The following is a 20,648-nucleotide window of genomic DNA, read 5'->3' as shown; positions in this document are numbered from 1 at the left end:
TTATATCTGAAGGCATCGTAGTATCCAAAGGCGACGTTGTATTTGAGGATAACATTTTATCCGAGGCTACATTGTATCCGAGGAATTGTTATATGCGAGGCGACATTATATCCGAAGCGACTTTGTATTCGAGGCGACATTGTATTCGAGGCCATATTGTATTTCAGGCCATATTAAAGGCAACATATTATTGAGGCCACGTTATATCTGAGGCGACATTGTATCCGAGGCAACGTTATACGGAAAGGCATCGTGGTATCCGAGGCGACATTATATCCGAGGCGACATTGTATCCGAGGCTAAATTGGATCCGAGGAATTGTTGTTTCCAAGGCAACATTGTATCAGAGATAACATTGTATTTGAGGCGACGTTATATCCGAGGAGACATTGTATCGGACGCGACATTGTATCCAAACGCATCGTAGTATCCAAAGGCAACATTGTATCCGAGACAACATTCTATCCAAGGTTATATAATATCTGAGACGACATTGTATTCGAGGCAACATTTTATTTGAGGCGACATTGAGGGTAAGCTACTCCATCCATATCTAGATATCTAGTAGTGAGATGAACAATTGCAACAGATTTGCTTACTCGAACCCAAATTATTTTAATCAAACACAAATTTGCTTACTCGAACCCATAGGAAAGGAAAATGTAAAGGTACTCAGTGATCACGCCTGGGTTCAATTGTAACATTGGGTATCACATATGTACTTGTCTGTGTAATGCTTCTCGTTGAACGGGTGGACCATCATGATGTTGAATCTGTGGAGAGAAAAAGAGAGTAGAATGCTTGAAGCATTTCATACAAGGCATCAAAGTGGAATGCCAAGATCGCTGCTCCCAGCCCCTATTTACGTTGGTAAATATTGAAGGGTTTGAGTCGGTGATTGAGTCGGTTAAGTTAATGGGCTTAAGCCCATAAGGCCCACTACACTTAGGTCCATTATCTATGGGCTTATATGAGAACATATATCCAACAATCTCCTCCTTATGTTCTACGTATAGCACGATCCATAGATAGATAGTGTGATGTTCAAACAAAATATTAAACTATTCACATCACATTATCATAAAAAATCTGTAATCCAACTGAAAAAACACGAATACTTTTATGAACAACCAAGAGTTTCATATACAATAAACTCGACCAAAAGGTAGTTTCATATATACATGAACCCCACTGCTCTAAGAAGAATTCATTCATGGGGTATGATTCTCATCAAGATCCAAAATAAAGTTTCACATATAAGTGAACTCTATACACATACTGAAAGAAGGCACTCAGTCTTTATAACTTTAGAAGATTTACTCATCAAGTAAGTCATCTTCATCAAAGTCAAAATCAAGATGCGCTCCTCCTTTTTCGCCAATCGCTGTGAATTACTAAAATGGATTTCATAAAAATGAATCCAATCAACAGTGTAAAGATGAAAGTATCTAGTTCTTCCTGAAAAAGAACTCAGTACAAATCCATAATTCACGAAAGTATCTAGTTCTACCTGAAGAAGAACTTAGTACATTCCAAAAATGGTTGAAAAAAGGTATCAGTCTCACTCTCACCATAAGCATCATTATCAAGTTTCAATAATGAACAAGACCAAAATAGATTGTTTTGCAAAGAACCATTACACCATAATTGTCAAGTTTCAATAAAGAATAAGGCCAAAAAGCTGATTTGTTTTGCAAACAGCCATTTCATGTTTTCATAAAATGTTAAGTCATCTTATCCATATTTGAGTCAAGTTGAATCATCAAGTGTGGAATGTTCAACCCTTCCCAAACAGGCTAACCAAGTTTCAGTTAAATTGTATCATCAAATGTGAAATGTACAACCTATCTCAAAAGAGGGTATATCATCAAGTGTGGAATGATATACAACAACTTTAAACATAAAGAAAACATATCAAGTGCTTATCTAGGGCCATACAAGGAATATTCGAAAATTCAAATTGACATGGAGAATGTAGATTAAGTCCATAACCTGGATAATATAAGTTAAGTCTTTTCTATAAAGGCTTTAACTTAATGTTCCTCTATCTTTACAGATTTTAATCCCATTTCCTTTACAATTTTGAATGTTCGAGCTTTATTCAATCCTTTTGTGAGAGCATCGGTCATATTATCCTTCGATCTCACATCAATCAAAGTGATAATCCCGTGTTCAATGAGATAATTCAGCATGGCATGTTTCAGCCTAAGATGTCTCCTCTTACCATTAAAGAGTGAGTTCTTCACAATCGTACGTGTAGCTTGATTATCACAGAAGACACTTAAGGAATAAATCCTTAATCTAGTAAGTGGAATGTCCATAATCAGATTCTTTATCCACTCTGCTTCATCTGCAGCTGAAGCTAGAGCATAAAGTTCTGATTCCATAGACGACAAGGCAATGCAAGTCTGTCTCTTCGACTTCCACGCAACAACAGCTCCACCCAGGGTAAACACATAACCACTGGTAGACTTACTGTCTCTTAATTCTGAGCCCCATGATGTATCAGAATATCCTTCCAAAACAGGAGGATGGCCACCATAACAAAGAGCATAATTGTGAGTACCCTTAAGGTATCTCATCAGCCTCATAAGGGCATCCCAATGCTCATGGCCAGGATTACTCGTAAAACGACTCAGCATGCCAACTGTAAAGGTTATGCCTGGCCTAGTGCAACTCATAGCATACATGAGACTACCAATCAGTCTAGAATGATCTAACGGATTCACACTGTCTCCTTCATTAGAGATCAGCTTCTTGGTATAATCAAATGGTGTCTCAATCGGTTTGCACTCACTACATCCCCATATAGAAAGTAGTTTTTCAATATAATGGGCTTGGCTAAGGAAAATTTCTTGCCTTTCAAAACTTACTTTCATACCAAGAATGGTGTCAACAACACCCAGGTCTTTCATGTCGAATTCTTTACCCAAGGTTAGTTTCACGTCACTCACTATAGAGAGATCGGAACCAAGAATCAACATGTCATCTACATACAAGCAAATAATTGCGACCTTATTCAACACAGAACGATAATAAAGGCATTTATCTGAGTAACTTGATAGAAACCCAAGGCTCTTTACTACTTTGTCAAATTTTTGATGCCACAATTTAGGTGCTTGTTTAAGACCATATAAAGATTTGATTAATTTACAAACTTTATTCTCAAAACCTTTCATGACAAACCCTTCAGGTTGATTCATGTAGATTTCCTCTGACAGTTCTCCATTGAGAAAAGCTGTCTTTACATCCATTTGATGCACAACAAAATGCTCAATAGATGTCAAAGCAAGAAGAATTCTTATCGTAGCCAAATGACAGACCGGTGAGTAGACATCAAAGTAGTCTATCCCACTCACTTGAGTATAGCCCTTAGCTACTAAACATACTTTATATCGAGCTATAGATCCGTCAGGATTAAGTTTCTTCTTCAATACACATCTACAGCCCACATTCTTGGCCCCTTTTGGCAAATCGACTAGCTGCCAAGTGAGATTTTGTAACAGAGAGCTCATTTCATCATCAATGGCTTCTGCCCACAACAAAGAGTCCATAAATCTCATCGCTTCCTTATAGAATGATGGATCATTCTCTAAATTGTAGGTCACAAAGTCCTCACCAAAATTTGGGTACTCTATCTCTTGTAGAAACTCTTACAGGAACTGACTCAGATATCAATTTGGGACAAGTGTTAGAAGTAACTGGTTCAGACTCAACCGGCAATTCTATAACCACCTCTATATCGCCTGGTATGGTCAAACCCTAATCTCTGAGAAATTTATTCTCAAAGAAAACTGCATCTCGAGATTCTATAACCATATTGGTTGATAGATCCAAAAACCGATCAGCAACACTATCTTCTGCACGTCCTAGATAAACACAAGTGTTTGTTTTAGGTCCCACTTTAGGTCTCCTAGGATCTGGTATCCTTACATAAGCAATATAGCCCCAAGTCTTAAGAGTATCATATCTACAAGGATGCCCATGCCATAACTCATAAGGAATGGAGGAGCAATTGAGTTTGGCACTCAATTTAGGATGTGACATGCAATTAAAGCAATTTCTCCCCAAATGTAACCAAGCATGCTAGCTGACAATAACATGGAGTTTAACACTTAAGTTAACGTCATGTTCTTACACTCAGCTATGCCACATGGTTGAGGCGAGTGAGGAGCAGTGGTTTCAAGGATTAAACCCTAAGAGGCACATAATTCCTTGAACCTTGTCAATGTGTATCGTCCTCATCTTTTATCACTCCTAAACTTTATTGTCAAACTTAATTGACATTGTTAATGGTATTATGAGTGTTAATAATTAGACCATTTTCTAATAGTTCACATGTCCTAATCAGTTGTTTAACAACTTAAGATCATTAACGGTAAACTAACCTGACTAATAGTCTCAATTACTAAACTCAAACTAATATATACCATTTAACAAATATGCACAACCAAAATAGTATGAGGTAACAATCAAAAGTTACTCTACTCACATACATAAAGTGCATATATCACCATTGTCAAGCAAACTAATGGAAACCAAAATAGTAGATACTACTTTAAACATCTTATAAAGTAAGTCGTTCACCTGAAGAAAGGGGCAAGTTCTCAGTACCAGTGTAAGTGACCTCCATGTCTGCTCCACTAGTCACTATACCAGTCTCCTTTATTTCGGTAACACCAGTGAAACGTTTCTTTGAGTTGCAAGCATGACAAGTGACACCTGTAGCTAACCACCACTCAGAAGAAGTATTGGCCTTCCTTTTGTCCAACATAGCAACAAAACTTTTAGGCTCAGCCTTATCTATCGTCATAGTAGCTTTCTTCTATAATATGTCAGATTTAAGTTTCTTAGGGAGCCTGCAATCTGCTGCAAAGTGACCATATCTCCCACAGTTGTAGCACTTACCCTTCTTTTTCTTAAAGATAGTCTTTTTGGGTTCCAACTTGGGGATATCACCCTTAGGTGAGTTGGATTTCTTAGGAAATTGCTTGGGATTTATCACCGTGTTAGCAGCTGACTGTTGCTGTCTAACCATCTCCAAGTTATTCCTAGCTCTGTTCTCATCTTTGATTCGAATGAATCGTTTGAGATTTTCCAGTCCCACTTGCACTTTCTTTCTATACATCTCTATTTTGAAAGAGTGTCACGCAGATGGTAACTTATATATGATTGCACCCACAAGAAACGGATCACACACTACTATTTTCTCATTGGCTAATTTAGATCTCAAATTCTATAAATCAGTTACCTGAGGAGTGATTTCAATGTTCTCTTGGAATTTGAAATCCATGAATTTGTCCACTAAATGAGTCTTGGACAATTCCTCCTCCTTTCTGAATTGAGCATCTAAATTACCCCAAATCTCTTTAGCAATGTCAAACTTGCTATAGGTTTCTGCAAGACGGTCTGAAAGACAGTTTAACAAGTAGTCTCTGCAGAAATCCTCATCTCGAATCCATTGAGATTCCTCAACACTTTCAATCGTATCAGCAAAGGTACTCAAGATGGCGTAGAAAACATTCAAGTATTTCAGACCAAATTAAATCTTTCGCTTCCAGGAATAAAATTCCGAACCTCCAAACGATTGAAGTTTGACTATCTCAAAAGGAATTGCAGTCTTTTCCATTTTATTTTATTTTTAAATTAAAACACAAATTGGAAAGAGTGCACCTTATTTGCGAATCGTGAAAGTCAAAGTCAAGAATAGAATCGCTGACCAAATCCGAAACCCGAATCAGAGATATCCAAGATGAAACTCAATAGCATGAGATAACCCCCAAGGTAATACCCGAGGCGAGGACAAACCAGCCAAGGCGATTACCCAAACCCAATTATAATTAGGATTTACAGGAGGTGAATCATGACCAAAGAATCGAAGCCAAACACTAATTCCAAGAACCGAATTCAAGAGAGTTTCGACTATACCTTGCTGCCCGAAAGGGTTTCAACAAAAAATTTCGATCCAAAGCCACGGATGAAATTTTATAAATCCCAATCCAAAGTTCCACCTAGCTTCACCCAATTGGGTTAGAAATTATGCCCAAATAATGAATTTGGAGGAACCATCCCACGGCCAAATTGGTTCGTGTGTGGGAAGAAACCCACGACCAACTAGATGGGATAAGGGATAAAACCAAACAAATTGAGCCAACATGATTTCAACCACAAGAATTCAGTTACAAGACAAAATCCTCCTCCAAAACCTTCAACCCAACAAACCCCTTTGTATTGCCGAGAGAGTCACACCTCTCTGTGTGTGAATTCAACACAAAGGAGTAAGAATCGGATGAGGGACCGTCCACAAGAACCTAATATCAATCTTGAAATTTGCACCCTTCTTCCTTTGTTGCTACGGCAAGAAATTCCCGTAACTGGTTTTAAGGTTGCTCAAAACCACTAAAAATAAACTCACGTTAAAATTAGAGTCATCCTAATCGACCCTAGTTTCAATTCAAAGGATGGGTTTCAGCCACAAAGAAATCAACGTAACTTACTGGTTCTTGTGAGAGTAGCTGCTTCAAGAATGTTGAATCTGTGGAGAGAAAAAGAGAGTAGAATGCTTGAAGCATTTCATACAAGGCATCAAAGTGGAATGCCAAGATCGCTGCTCCCAGCCACTATTACGTTGGTAAATATTGAAGGGTTTGAGTCGGTGATTGAGTCGGTTAAGTTAATGGGCTTAAGCCCATAAGGCCCACTACACTTAGGTCCATTATCTATGGGCTTATATGAGAACATATATCTGATGACTAAGATTTGCAAAAATCAATGCTTTAGATCTCATGTTAAAACCCTTGACTTTGAATTGGAAGAGATAAGCTTGAATCTCTCATTGCATTCATAAAATTTGTGAAAAATCCGTAGTTCTCTACCCTGCATTTCTCGGTATTTATAGTCCTTCCTCAAAAGGCTCCATTTCTTTAGGCCTAAAATGGGGGTAAAACAAATTTTACATTCATTTTATCTCTTAAAAAAGGGTGTAAAGTTTTTTACACCCATTTTAAGTAAATGAAACAGTGCCTTAATATATTTTACTGCGAATCCCAATCAGAAATTCTCAGTTCAAAAGAAGAATAAATTAAAGAGAAAATCTAGAAGAAAACACGCTCGCCGGTGGCATAGAGGTTCCAGTAGATGGCGGCGATGAAGTAGAGAACTGCTGTGACAGTGAGGAAAGCTTGGAAAGAGCCCAACCATTGAACAAAATAACCAGTTCCAATGGTGCTGATTATCGCTGCTAATGTCCCAATTGAATTTGTAATCCCTGTTTAAGAAAATGGAAAAGGAAAACATAAAAACATGGGTTTCATTTCATTGCAACAAATCATCATTCAAATAGCGAGAAGGGAAATGATATTGAATCTAGTTTTTTTTTATAATGACACTCCCATTATATAAAACACTTCTTTGACTAATAGCTAACAGATATCAAAGGTTCATAGCTAATTAGTGTAGAATAAAGGGCAGAGTACCATTTTAAAAAAAGAAGCAACTTTACTCCAAAAGCTGAGAAATTATATGGTGGCCGACCGTGAAATCACAAGGGCAGAGAGAGAGAACCTGCCGCCTTGATTTTAGATCCAAAGAAATGTCAAAAAGGAGGGCTTTTGATGGATTTAAAATCAAGGAAGGGGGTGTTTTCTCTCTCCAACCTTTACATGTAAAGGTCGGCCACCATATAAAATCTCCCAAAAGCTTAAGCTTTTTGGTGTTATTTAATCATTTATACTTCAATACTCTGTCTCACGTGTGACCCCTCTTTTGGGTCGGCCGTACACGTGAATTTTTAATATGAAGGAGTTGTTGGGTTTTGAGACAGGACCCGCGATGAGACAATAGATCTGATACTATGTGAAACAACCCATTACTCTAAAAGTTTAAGCTGTTAGAGTTGGTGTTATTTAATCATTTATACTTCAATATGAAAGAGCTAAAGACATACCGTGGAGAAATCCTGCATACTGAGGAGCTATATCCTGGTTAAGAGAAAAAAAAAATGACAAGAAAATGAAATTATAATTTTGGCGTAAAGGGCTGTTAGGATAACACAGACGTATTTGTTAGTCCTGAATTCTTAGACAGATACCACTTGCAAAGGAAAAGAGTGGGGAAATGTTCGAACCGCTGGGCAGAAAATCTTTTAAAAAAATTATAAAATACCCTTATTTCATGAATTTTCAAAAGATCGGAAAAGCCATTTCCAGCGGCTGACAGATTTTATATTGAGTTTTGAAGACAAGTAAGCTGGGATTGAATCTTTCACCTCGTGGTTGAAGAACAAATTAATCCTTAACCAAACGAGTCAGAAGCTTAATACCAAAAACTAGTGTAAAGCCTTAGAAAGATTTCCTTTGCAAACATTTGTGTCGTTTTTTAACAAAAATATTTTGTTAGGAAAATCCCGCATTAATTTTCAGCTGAATTGGAACACTTAAACAAGAATTGGGTGGTAGAAACATACTTCCATGTTGAGGAGAAACCCTGCTTGGCTAAAAGAACTCAAGCTCAAGGCTGCGGTCAAGAACATGGATGCCACCGTCGGTGTTTTGGCTAAATTCAAGCACAGCAATGACACCCCCGGCCCAATGAAACCGATTGACTGCAACAAAAGTTGTTCCAAGTTAATTATGTTGCATTTTTCTTGAAATATACTTCTTAATATTTTCAATATACAAAAATTATTGTAATTCGACAATCATAATCATACTTAGCTAAACGTCATTCAGAAATTAGATGGAAAAAATCGGGTTTATTATGGTATAAGTTTAGGAAACGAAGAAAAAATATGGAAACATACATAAAACACTTCAATACGTTTAAAATTGTCGTTTACAAAATATCGCAGGTGTAAAGTTGGCCTAAAAATGTCTTTAAAACATTTAAATTGCATTTAAACTTTCTATTAAAAAAAATTGCAATAAAACTTTTTTCTTTAAAAAAAACATTTTTTTGCTGTAAAAGTTTTAATAGGAATGCTAGAACGAAGGGAGCCCATGTAAAAAATGAGATGAAAGGGCTCCCCACAAACATGCATATTAATTCAAGGGAAATGGTATTGGCACTCCCTACTTTGGAGACCGACACTCCATACTATAATAAATACTTTTTGAATTGCTTATTAGTTGCTTTTTAAGAAAAATACACATAAGCTTAATGAAGAGAGGAATGTCGATACTAAGAATGGGCTCTGCGATTTTCAGATCACTAATTCTTTTCTCTAATATTTTCAAGCAAAAGCTGATAATTTACACCATTAGATGGTAGAAATGAGTAGCAGTGGATCATTTCACTTCCCTTGTAATTTATGTGGAATTAATGCGATTTAAGCTAACAGGGGTTGGGCCCGTAGCTATTTGGCTGAGACATTGTATCTCACAACCTTGTAGGTTCAATTTCAGCTTGCCAACTAAAATAATATGAAAAAAAAGGTACCCATATTAAATAATTACCTGCATGATTTTCCTAACAAGGGTTACAGAGTAACCTAACTTGATCAAGAAATCCGACGTCAAACCCGCAACATAACCGGCGACTGCCATCATTCCCCACGGTATGGCACTGAACCATGCAGCTTGTTTAAGATTCACATGGAACACCTGATTTCATGACCCGAAAAGAGTCCGTTTAGTAACTCGAGTTCTAGATTTCGGTAATTGATGTACCGCGTTTGAATAAATAGGCATTGCACATATGGGCCATGATCATAGTTAGCAAAACATGATTGGGAAAAAACAAATGGGAGGGAAAAATTCGAGTTTAATATGGTACTGGATCAAAAAAACTAAGTTAAAAAAAGAAACATAAAAATTAGGGAGATGATTTTTTCACCCCCTAGGATAATGTGCCCCCCTTTTAACAGGATTTAATAATGTCAAAATGCTTTAAAGTCTGTCCACAATTCACGTTACAAGCGGGGCGCATTATCCTAGGGGGTGGTGAAAAAATCATCCCAAAAAATTAATTTTAAATTTTGTAATTTACAAAATATAGTGGGGTCAAGTTGGAAAGTTGGCCAAAAAAACGTGTTGAATACATTTAAAACAGTGTCTTGCTAACTATAGCTAGACCCCGAGCATCCCTCTTCGCAAGCCAATCAAAGGTAACCGGTGCATGTTAGCACAACACATGGAAGAAATGCTAACATGCGCACTAAGACTGATGCCATAACACAGGGCAGCAGGACACAGTGCACCCTCATATTATATGAAGGAATTTCAAAAGGTGATTACTTACAGTCTTGAAGTAAACAGGCATCCATGAGAGTAGTACGAAGTATCCCTGCGAGATATAGAGAACACACCAGATCAATGGAGATGATAGTCACATATAAATTTATCATGTGGTTTGGCAACGCAAAGGCAACCCGTGTTACCAAAATTAATAACATTGTGGTGTCCTCGTCTCATCACTCAAATGGAAGAAGAAGAGGAGGATATTCTCACTGTAATATTTTTTGTCCACGATTTCCATAGCATGGCCTAGCATGTAAATAGTTTGAATAATTTTTAGGTTCTTTTGGATGCTTTTGAAAAATCAGGATTAATTGGACCCACGCTTTTCGACATTAGCATGATTTGGACCGTTCATCTGGTGGGCAGCCTAAGAGTCACACTCCCTTTAATTATCTTAAGTTCCTAAGCGTCAATATGTGTTGATCTGAATTTAGAATGTTGCTCAGGCCCTGTTCGTTTAAGATTATGGTAACCTATTATTGTGAGTCCAATAATAGGTTTTGGACTCACAATCGGTTGTCCTAATCTTAAATGAACATGACCTATATCTGTTTTTAACTACCATGTTCTAGGCAATTAATTAAATGGCTAGGATCATCACATGAGTGTGACCTTTAGGGTATTGGCATCCATGGTGAACCAAATGGATCCGGATCAAGTTGACAAAACATGCACGGATCAACCATAAGTGTCGGATTAAACTAATGTGCTATTTGCAAATATGGTTAAATTAATATAATCTTTATTTCTAATAATGACCAATTTTTGTACCATCAAAATTAGTCCTAAGGGTCTCTTTTTTATACACCTCTAAAAGCAATTTGCATATAATCTTAGATGCAAATGACTTTGATGTTAAATATGACTATTTGCTATAATAGTCTTGGAAGTGATAAGAGTTCATGGCTTCAAAGTGCCTTTAGATCCCATTTGCAAATAAGATTAAATTACAATAAGCTTATTTGCAAATAGGAACCTAGAATCCAAAGAAGCTTACTTAAGGCTACTAAAATATTTTTCGAACCTTACCCAGTTGTTGGTGACATTAGCGAAAATTATCGCCCATGTGGGTAGCTTAGATAACAATTTGCGGACAGGTGGAACCTTGCCATGGTTAGATGGAGTTTCTAATTTTCCGGCTTGAATTAGCCGTAGCTCAGCTTTGCTAATTAGAATACTTTCGCGAGGATCATCGGTGATTCTAAGCAGCCATATGTACAGCCAAAGGAATCCAAGAGCAGAGAAGAGAGCGAAAGGTCCGGAAATTCCGACCCTCGACATGATAAGAGGGGTAGCAAGTAAGCTTATAACATTTCCGAGATGAAATCCGGCCATGGAAATCCCAACTGCGCTTGCACGTTCGTCGCCTGGAAACCACCTATTCAAAATAGTAGAAAGTAAAGTCATAAATCAAACAATAAAGGCAAATTCAGTGTTACTCAACAATATTATGTTTAAGATTAGTTTAATACCCCACCTTTGGTTGATGGAGACCGTGCATCTGATGAGCCTAAAGATCACACCCTGGCACATCTTAATATTCTACTAAAAGAGAAATTATATAATGCCCAACCCTGAGATTGTAAAGGGCGGGTAGAGACAAAACCTGCTGCCTTGGTTTTTGAACCAAGGAAAAGTCAACAAAAGGGCTTTCTCTGGGATTAAAATCAAAGGGAAAGATGGTTTTCTCTCTCTACCCTTTATAATCTCACGGTCGGCCATCAAATATGTTCTCCTATTAAAATGTACTTTTATGGACGGTCAAAAAAATAAATAGCAATAGCCCACTTTAACGACCAAATTTACCTATCATTTAATATTATGATGATTTGATTTGCGTGATTTTTGTGTCATTAGAGATTAATATGAGGAAACAAAACTCAAGGGCAACCTCGCGCCACATCGGTTGAAACTCACCAAGGTGCATTTATAATAGCACCAAAAAATTGATGTCAAAGACATTAAGGGGCTGTTTGGATGCCGAGAAGATTTGGATTTGGATTTCTCACATTTGCAGCCCTTTTTGTGTTGGGATTTGGATCGGGATCAAATTCTTTGATTTCCAAATTAGCGACTAGCACTGAAAAAAATCAGATTTCCAAATAAGCTGTGGAAATAAGTAATTGGAAATCCACGGATGTGGTAGCTTCCTTCACCCTCTTGGCTCCTCAACCTCTCCCTGCAGTAGGAAGAACCCTTCCTTCTCTGTCTCCCTCGACATGAGCGGGCATATCTATTCATTTTGTACTCAAAACTTAATTCCAAACCCAAATACATAATATGAGGTATCCAAACGGGCCCTAAATGCACTTTGGTGACTTTCAACCAATGGGGTTCTTTCATCTCGTTATGCAAGGGTGCCCCGGAATTTAGCATTACTCTTTGTTGAGAAAACACTCTTTTGGTAGTCTCTGATGGACTGTTTGGATCAACCAAGGGATTTCCTAGGGACCATCGCATAAGGCATTTCAAGTCTGGGCTGTGTTGCATATGAAGGCAGCCACATGATCGGATTTTGTCTTATTCATTTAATTCATCTGAGGTGGCTGCTCTTACCTGCTGCAACACTTGCGGCTAATCCATGTGAAAAGAGTGTGTGTGTGTTTGCGCGGGGGTGGGGGGGGGGGGGTGTGGGGGGGGGGGTGGGGGGGGTGGGGGGTGTGGTTGTTGCTGGGATAGCAGCATTGGAGAGTTCGGTTTGTGGTTGGTGGGATAGCAGCATTGGAGAGTCTGGTAGAAAAGGGGCCCACTTATTATACACCAACTACCCAATTTCCGGTGAATTACCTCAAAGCACAAACATGTAACAAAAATTAGGAAATCAAACCACCACTCTCAAACCCTAAATCACACTTACTATGCATTCCGAACACGTTCCACGAATGTGATCCATTGATCATTCACTTGCATATTCTCCATAGACGATTAGGATCATTTGTGTTTGACCTATTTGTGATCCAAGGGCAATTTAAGTGGGGACCCAACAGTTGGACGATCCAATGATTGGTCTGGTCATTTACTTGTCCGAGAAAAGGAAATTATATAATTATGTTGTTTTGGATAGAAACATTTATCAAGCAAATTACTAAGGCCCTGTTCGTTTAAGATCGGGACAACCAATTGTGAGTGCTAAATCTATAATTGGACTCAAATTTAAAGGTAATTTTGAATCCAATTTGGAACTTACATTCGGTTGTCACAATTATAAACGAACAGGTTAGGCCTTGTCTGTTTATGATTATTACAACTGATTTTGTGTTCTAAATCTATTATTGTACTCAAAAAATTAAATGTAATTTTGAGTCCAATAATCGGTTTGGCACTCAATCTGTTGTCATAATCTTAAATGATCAGGGACTAAGTATTAAGTATCGATGGCTCACCTAGATAATAGAGTGTTCATGGATGGCAAGGCCACACCCTCGGCTAATCCGAAAAGTGCACGTACAGCAAGAAGCATGCCTGTTGAATGATCTGCAGCCCACGGCGTCAAGACCGTCGCTAGTGACCATACCGCAACTCCCCATGCCATCACTCTCTTCCCTCCATATTTGTCTACCAGTACTCCTCCAACGATCGATGATAAAAGATAACCCCATAAAAATGATGACTGTTCAGATAAAAGAGAATTTAGAAGGCATAGAAAAGGAATTGCAGAACAAACTGACAAACGAAAGCATACATAAAGATATGTTAGAAAGCATTGGGGAATCAATGCTGGGAAAAATGTTAATGTGAGTAGCAGATGAGAAGCCTGATTCGTGCCCACTTGTATGACATCAACATGATCTAAACCATTCATCCAGAGGTCCTACAATGTAGAAGACTTGCGGCCAAGAAGTCACTTTACTCGATCATCTAAGTGATGGGAGCCACTGGAGTGATTCTTGGCTACATCATCCAAGCGGTGGGACCCACTAGTTGAAGGGTCTAGATCATGCTTACAATTTTGTTTGTGGGTAGATAGTTTAGATCAGGGTTCATTGTGAACACTACTCAAAGATGGCAAAACTGCAAAAGGGTAGGTGAATGACTGGGCAGATGATATCTGCAGTTCTTTGTTTAAATAATGGCAGTCCGCTCCTTATTAGTCAGCTGATAAAGGCAGTTGGGTAGGCCGCTTTTGTTTTGGATTTTGAGAATCCATTGAAAGCCGAAAACTGATTATTGGACTCAAACCAAGCTGTGTTTGTCTTGGATTTTGATAACAGATTGAGAGTCCAATACTGAGTCAAATAATCCCAGTTCTCATAAGTCAAAATTCAAAACAAACACGGCTAGGTTTGAGTCCAATAATTTGTTTTGATTCTCAATAAATTCTCAAAATCCAAAACAAACATGGCCTAAATATCCCATTACAAAAGGGGGTTGATTTCCACACTACTAATGGCACTACTCGCATTATTTTACACTTGTAATTATGACCTTTTCAGGAGATCATATGATCAGAAAAGTGAAACAAACACGACTAGTGTCATTATCAAAATATGGTACTGCGAAGAATGAATGGGGCTTCTTTGTTCTTTTTCTATTTGACTGCAAAAGCTTCTGAATTATTTAAAGAGGTTTTTGACAAACGAAGTCTACTACTTTGCTTTATTTGCAAAAAAACGAGTCTTCTAGTTTTACAATCTGAGCGGATTTTGTAAAGGGAAAACTACAAGAAACTCCCTCGACAAAAACGTATCAACAAGAATCCCCTGAAAATTTTCTTAATTACCAATAGTTCGTTAATAGCTTTTAATTATTTCGTTTATCCATTTTACCCTTAGCCAGATAACTTAGAAATCCCTAAAATCTCTTACTTCATCGGTAAGGCAACATTAGATCTTCTAAAAATATCTCGCTCATATGGTGTTAGACAGTATAGTGCATTATTTTTCAAAAAATATGGTACCTGTGGCACCGTAGGATGGTCCAAACTGTCCATTTGATGAGCACACCGTAGGATGATCCAAACTGTCAATTTGATAGGTCACAACATAAATAGATTGTGGCCCAAAAATCATTTCCATAGGATAATCCAAACCCTCTGATCTATAGAGGAACTGTATATGGAAATGATTTTTCTATAGGATAATCCCAACCCTCTGATGTATTATGGAACCCTCTATATATTAGAGGATTGCAATCATCCTATGGAAATAGATTGTGGCCCATCAAATGGACGGTTTAGAACATCTTATGGTGTGGCCTGTAAAGTACTTTTACATTGTGGCCCATCAAATGGACCATTTAGATCATCATCCTGCGGTGTGGTGTGGCCAATACAATACTTTTTTGAAAAATAATGGACTATATGAGCTTACACCATATCAAAATATATAATGGCCCACTCCACCAAAACATGAAGTGTAAAATGGTGGCCCCAACTCATCAAAACACGAGCTATAAAATAGTGGGTCCCACCCTTTGCATGGTTTGAGTAGAGTTGGTGGGACCACCGTATCAAAACTTATAGCTCTACAGGTATTTTGGTCCTTTTTGCAAGGTAATTTTCCTCTTTTCATACAGACACGATTATATACAGTTTGTGGCAATCAAGGGGCATTGAATTCTTCTGACATAAGTACAACAACCCCTCTTTAGTCATTGATACACTGATAAGGGGTGTTTCTGGTGATCAAAATGGGTGGGTGGATGTATCATTTCTCTTTTTGAATTAGAATGCTTAGAGAAAGTAAATAAAAAAGATCTACGCCCAGAAAGTCAACAAAAGTAGAAAATCAAAACATTAATAAAATACCATAAGAAATATTTACAGGGTGTGTGCGCGTAAAGCCCATCCAATGAACCTCTAGATAACATAAACCGGATAAGAAAGAATCCCTGATATAAAACAAAAAATGGGACGGAACATGGAGAGAGAGAGAGTTACCAAGAGAAACGGGTGGAAATATCATCTCTATTTTACTTGGGAGAGAAAAGAAAAAAACAAGAAGAACCAAGAGAAATTCGGAAAAATGAAAAGCTAGAAAGAGGATAAAATTAGGGCCCTAAGAGTAAACACAAAAATAATCAATACCTACATGATCCATAAAAAATAAACGAAAAGACTATAATTGTGCATCAATCAAAAATCATAACATGGAAAACAAAACCCAAAATAAAAAAAAGGAGATGATATTTTCACCCCTCTGCAATACGCATTCGCCCCTGCTAACGTGAACAGTGGGTAACTTTAACGATTTTTGACGTCAAATCAAGTTACAAAGGATTAAAGGGGCGAATGCGTACTGCAAGGGGTGAAAATATCATCGCCCTAAAAAACAAAAAAACCAGAGAAAACAATACAAAAAAAATGCAAGAACGTAGACAGACAAAAAAGAGAAAAGGAAAGAATATCTATCACATACAATCCAAAGAGAATAAAAATAGCACTCACCTGAACAACACCCAAGAAGGAGCTACTCCAGCCATAACTAGCAGCGAGAGGAACAATTGCAACAGACATCACAACCCTATCTGCATTACAAAGGCACATCACAAACGCCAAAAGACTAACCACTTTCAATCTCTCAGGCACACAAAAACCTTCTTTGCCTATCCCGATCTCTCTCCCTATCTCAATTCCATCCGCACGACATACGAAGATTTCAGATCTCTTCCTCTTATTTCTCTCTTCCTTCACCACAATCCCCTCTCTCAAATCCTCTGTTTTACATTTCTTTACATTACACAATCCAATCTTCTGCCATTTGATCTCTCTAAAGGCGATTTGGGCTCGAAATCTTTGATGGATATTTCTAAAACCAATTGAACTCGAATCAGAGGAAGGATTATATGCTAATATAAGTGTAGATTTGAATGACGCCATGAAAGGTGCTATGAAGAGGGATCAGAGTTGGGGCCCCAAATGGGAATTACTCGGTTTGTAAGGGATATTTTGAGATCCCTTTTCTTACAGTTCGAGACCTCGAATTTTTGCAGATGAACTGATCAGTCTGCTGTGGAATATTGAAGAGGAGAAAGGAAGATGAGGAGTTTGGTTTGGGGTTGGTGGGATAGCAGCATTGGAGAGTCTGGTAGAAAAGGGACTCTTCCAAGGGTATTTTCGTCAGAATGTAATTTAATACAGGTTGTAATAGGGGCCCACTTATTATACACCAACTACCCAATTTCCGGTGAATTACCTCAAAGAACAAACATGTAACCAAAATTACGTAATCAAACTCTGCTTTGAAGTTTGAAGACGTGCTGTGTTTATGTATTTTTTCTACAAGCTTGTGTGGCATCTATCCAAATGACGCAATCTTTATCTGGAGAGACCAATATCTTAGGAGAAATTAGCCGCCTTTATGGAGAGAGAAAAAATCAACCACGTTGCTTTTTTTTATAAGGTTAAAAGTAAAAAAAGGAGTTTGACAGAGGATTTTTTCTCTTTCTGCCCTTGTTGTTTGACGGTCGGCCACCATATAAAAACTCAAATCTTATATGCAATAAAATGACTACCTGGATTGAACATTTTCAACCGTTTGATCAGAGGACATAATGTGGGCCATTGCTCAATGTTTTATTTACTGTTCATGTATTGGTTGAAATTGTCTTATCTGAGTGACCCTGTGCTAAGTATCAATAAAGGTTTTTATCTTGATTTATCTCTTGCCTTCGTTATGTTGTCTTTCATGTAATTTCTTCCACACCTCTTGATATCTGCACCCCCTTTTCATCCTAATTTTAATTAAATCCTCTTCTTGCAAGTCTCCCAAAATTCATAAATCTTTACTTTTTTTGCCGATATGTTGTCACCCTATTGCAGCCGCTAGTTGTTTGTTTATTTCCTACTAGTCTTTCCGTCTTTTTCTCGGATTCTTTCTCCATTTCTTATTTCAGCTGAGGTACCTCTTAGAGTTGGGTGCTTGAAATTAATCACTCTACTTAGTTGAAGGACCTCGATTCTTTGATGTTCGTGCCTGAGAGAGTCAATTTTTATGAGGATTGGCATTTGCTGACTCATGTTGTCTTGCTCATCGATGGCATTTCTTGCCCATTCTGGCATCGGTCCATTGTGACCCATTTCTTGCCCATTTTGATACTGGTCCAGTGACCCATCGAGGCCCATCGAGGCCCATTCTTGCCTTTTCCGGCTTGGTCTATAGTAACCCATTCTTACTCACCCATCGAGGCTTGAGTATCATCTAGCCCCACTAAAGCTATGATTTGTCATGATTCATTGGCTTTTAAGCCCTCTTCATGACACATCAAAAAGCGACGTCTTCTTCAGCAACCAGTATCCATTATCAGCTGACATTAATTGGGCAACAACATCAGAGGATATTCATCATCAAACTTTTTGGAGTGCGCTTTAAATCAGAGTATTCTATTTTCATATGGGAATTTCTAGTGGGGGATTTTATTTTTCGTATTGAGGATATTTATTGTAATCAAACGTATATAGATTTCCAATCCATATACATTTGAGGGGGCATGTTAGAATATGTAAGATCCAACCGTTGAATTTGGTGTAGATCTCACCGTTGGATCATTTTTGTAGTAGATTAGGGAAGTGGGTTGAATGGGGTAACATAACTATATTAGTGTAGACACCCAATTTTGTCAAGGTGTTACTAATGATAGGTTGTTACGAGGATGAGTCCCATGACGAGCCCAAAGCCCCTGCTCTCTTTCTCTCTGGTTCGTGAAAGAGGGAATACATCTCAAAAGCAAATTTGTCCCAAAGTTAAAACCACAAGCCCGTTTTCACACGGCACCCCCGCCTTTAATGGCACAACTAAATAATCCCATTTTTACACGACACTCGCCCAAATTTTAACTTTGAGTCGAAAGCATACAAGAATTGCGTACACCACTTCAAAGAGCGAAATTAGGTTCTTTGGATTCTCTTTGCTGCAAGGAGTCGAACAAATCTGATAGTACGCGATTTGGAGACCAAACGAAGGAGTTACAGCCGGCAGAAGCTCTCGAAAATTCTTGAAAATGACCAAAATACCCCCAACCGACCTACTATGGACCCATCAATTGAAATTTGCGATTTACAAATTGCAAATTGTGATTGCCAAATCGCATTGTGATTTGGATCCGAACCTATATATACGCGGGGTAAGTGTATGCAGACACCCTCATTTTGCTACAGTTTAACCAACAATAACCTAATATATTGATCCGCAGAATTTCATTGGTAAAATATGCATCCTCAAATTTTCTGAAAAACCAAAATGATAAAGAGATGTACCTGGTGAGATGATTAGATCCGAAAAATTGAAAAATACCCTGATTGGTGAATTTAGTGTGTTAAATCCATGTGAGAGCCCCTCTATCATGGATTTATATGTTTTATGTCATTATGTCTCGATCTGACTTTACGGATCTTCAATCGGGACAAAATAAGCTAGGAGCACTTCACAGCCCGGGACCTGATTCCATTCCGAGACCCGATTTCCGTAAATCGTTAGACCAAGGGCAGATCTTGACCCGGGTGTCTTTCCTTACCAAGAATTTGTGATCATTTAGTCAAAATAAGATCGATCAAGGTTAATCTCAAATTCAGATTAAGCATTGTGTCACTTAATTGAGCAAAAACCCAGTGAAAAATCACGGATCAAAGTGGGTGAACGAGAGCCGTCGAAATAATTTAACCAAATTATCAACAACGATGCTTTCAGTACTTTAATTGTTGACAAAATTCATATTTCAAAGGTTAGGATCATTCAAAAAAAATTGATCAAGTTGGTTGGACCAATCGAATCGTCAATTTGATCAACGGTTGGAAAAACGATTTGCTGTTAAAAACCGACGGCTCGCATTGGTCAAAAATTCTGAAAATAATATTTCTATGGCAATATTGGGCTTAAATGAAAGAGGAAAAATCAACGATTTTAATGGCGAAAGAATTATCGAAATCGGACTTCAAAATCTCCTGAAAATCGTGTTTTTCGATTTTTACATTCAAAATATTTGAAAATTCTTTTACAAGATTCTAGGAGATTTGGAGGCATCATCTCGTCCATTCTTTCGATCGAAATTGATCTCAACCACCCAATCTTATTCCATATCATTGCAAAGATTTCAGGATATTTGGAGACCCGATCTCGCCCGTTCTTTCGATCACATGGAGATTGCAGTTAATCGCAACCATCCAAATCGTTGCCATTCTCTACAAAGGCAACCAAATTGGACATTTCCTTTGCCTTGAAATTTGCTTCCAAAATCTACAAAGATTCCAAGGACAAATGGCATCATCTTGGACCTTGAATTGTTCCTAAATCTTTAGTACTTGATCCTGGCCGCATAAGTGCCTGCCATTTTGAACATAGCCATAGCTTAAATGGAAGATGCCAAAAAAGAGGGAGAATATTCTAGAAAAATCCGATCTTGGCCATTCTTTCCCCTTCCTTTTTCCATCACTCAATCTCCACCCTTACACCTCTAGGCCCTAAAGATGGCAACCTGGCT

The 20,648-nt window shown here is 38.0% G+C and overlaps 1 protein-coding gene across 1 annotated transcript; it reads right to left on the bottom strand.

The window, feature by feature from the left end:
* Window positions 1-6,935: 6,935 nt before the first annotated feature.
* PHT4;2 (phosphate transporter 4;2) lies at window positions 6,936-17,247 on the bottom strand. Its single transcript, XM_077366723.1, has 8 exons — window positions 16,621-17,247; window positions 13,619-13,845; window positions 11,265-11,613; window positions 10,237-10,281; window positions 9,453-9,599; window positions 8,465-8,602; window positions 7,946-7,979; window positions 6,936-7,267 (listed from the first exon to the last, which is right to left on the bottom strand). Exons 1-8 carry the CDS (start codon window positions 17,050-17,052, stop codon window positions 7,095-7,097), a joined length of 1,545 nt encoding a protein of 514 aa, XP_077222838.1. The 5' UTR covers window positions 17,053-17,247; the 3' UTR covers window positions 6,936-7,094.
* Window positions 17,248-20,648: the final 3,401 nt, after the last annotated feature.

The sequence above is a fragment of the Tasmannia lanceolata genome, unplaced genomic scaffold (assembly GCF_043159265.1).
Source record: "Tasmannia lanceolata isolate RefF3 unplaced genomic scaffold, GAP_Taslan_0.1 ptg000023l, whole genome shotgun sequence".
In the NCBI taxonomy this organism is placed as follows: domain Eukaryota; kingdom Viridiplantae; phylum Streptophyta; class Magnoliopsida; order Canellales; family Winteraceae; genus Tasmannia; species Tasmannia lanceolata.
This window is presented reverse-complemented; position numbering and strand designations above follow the sequence as displayed.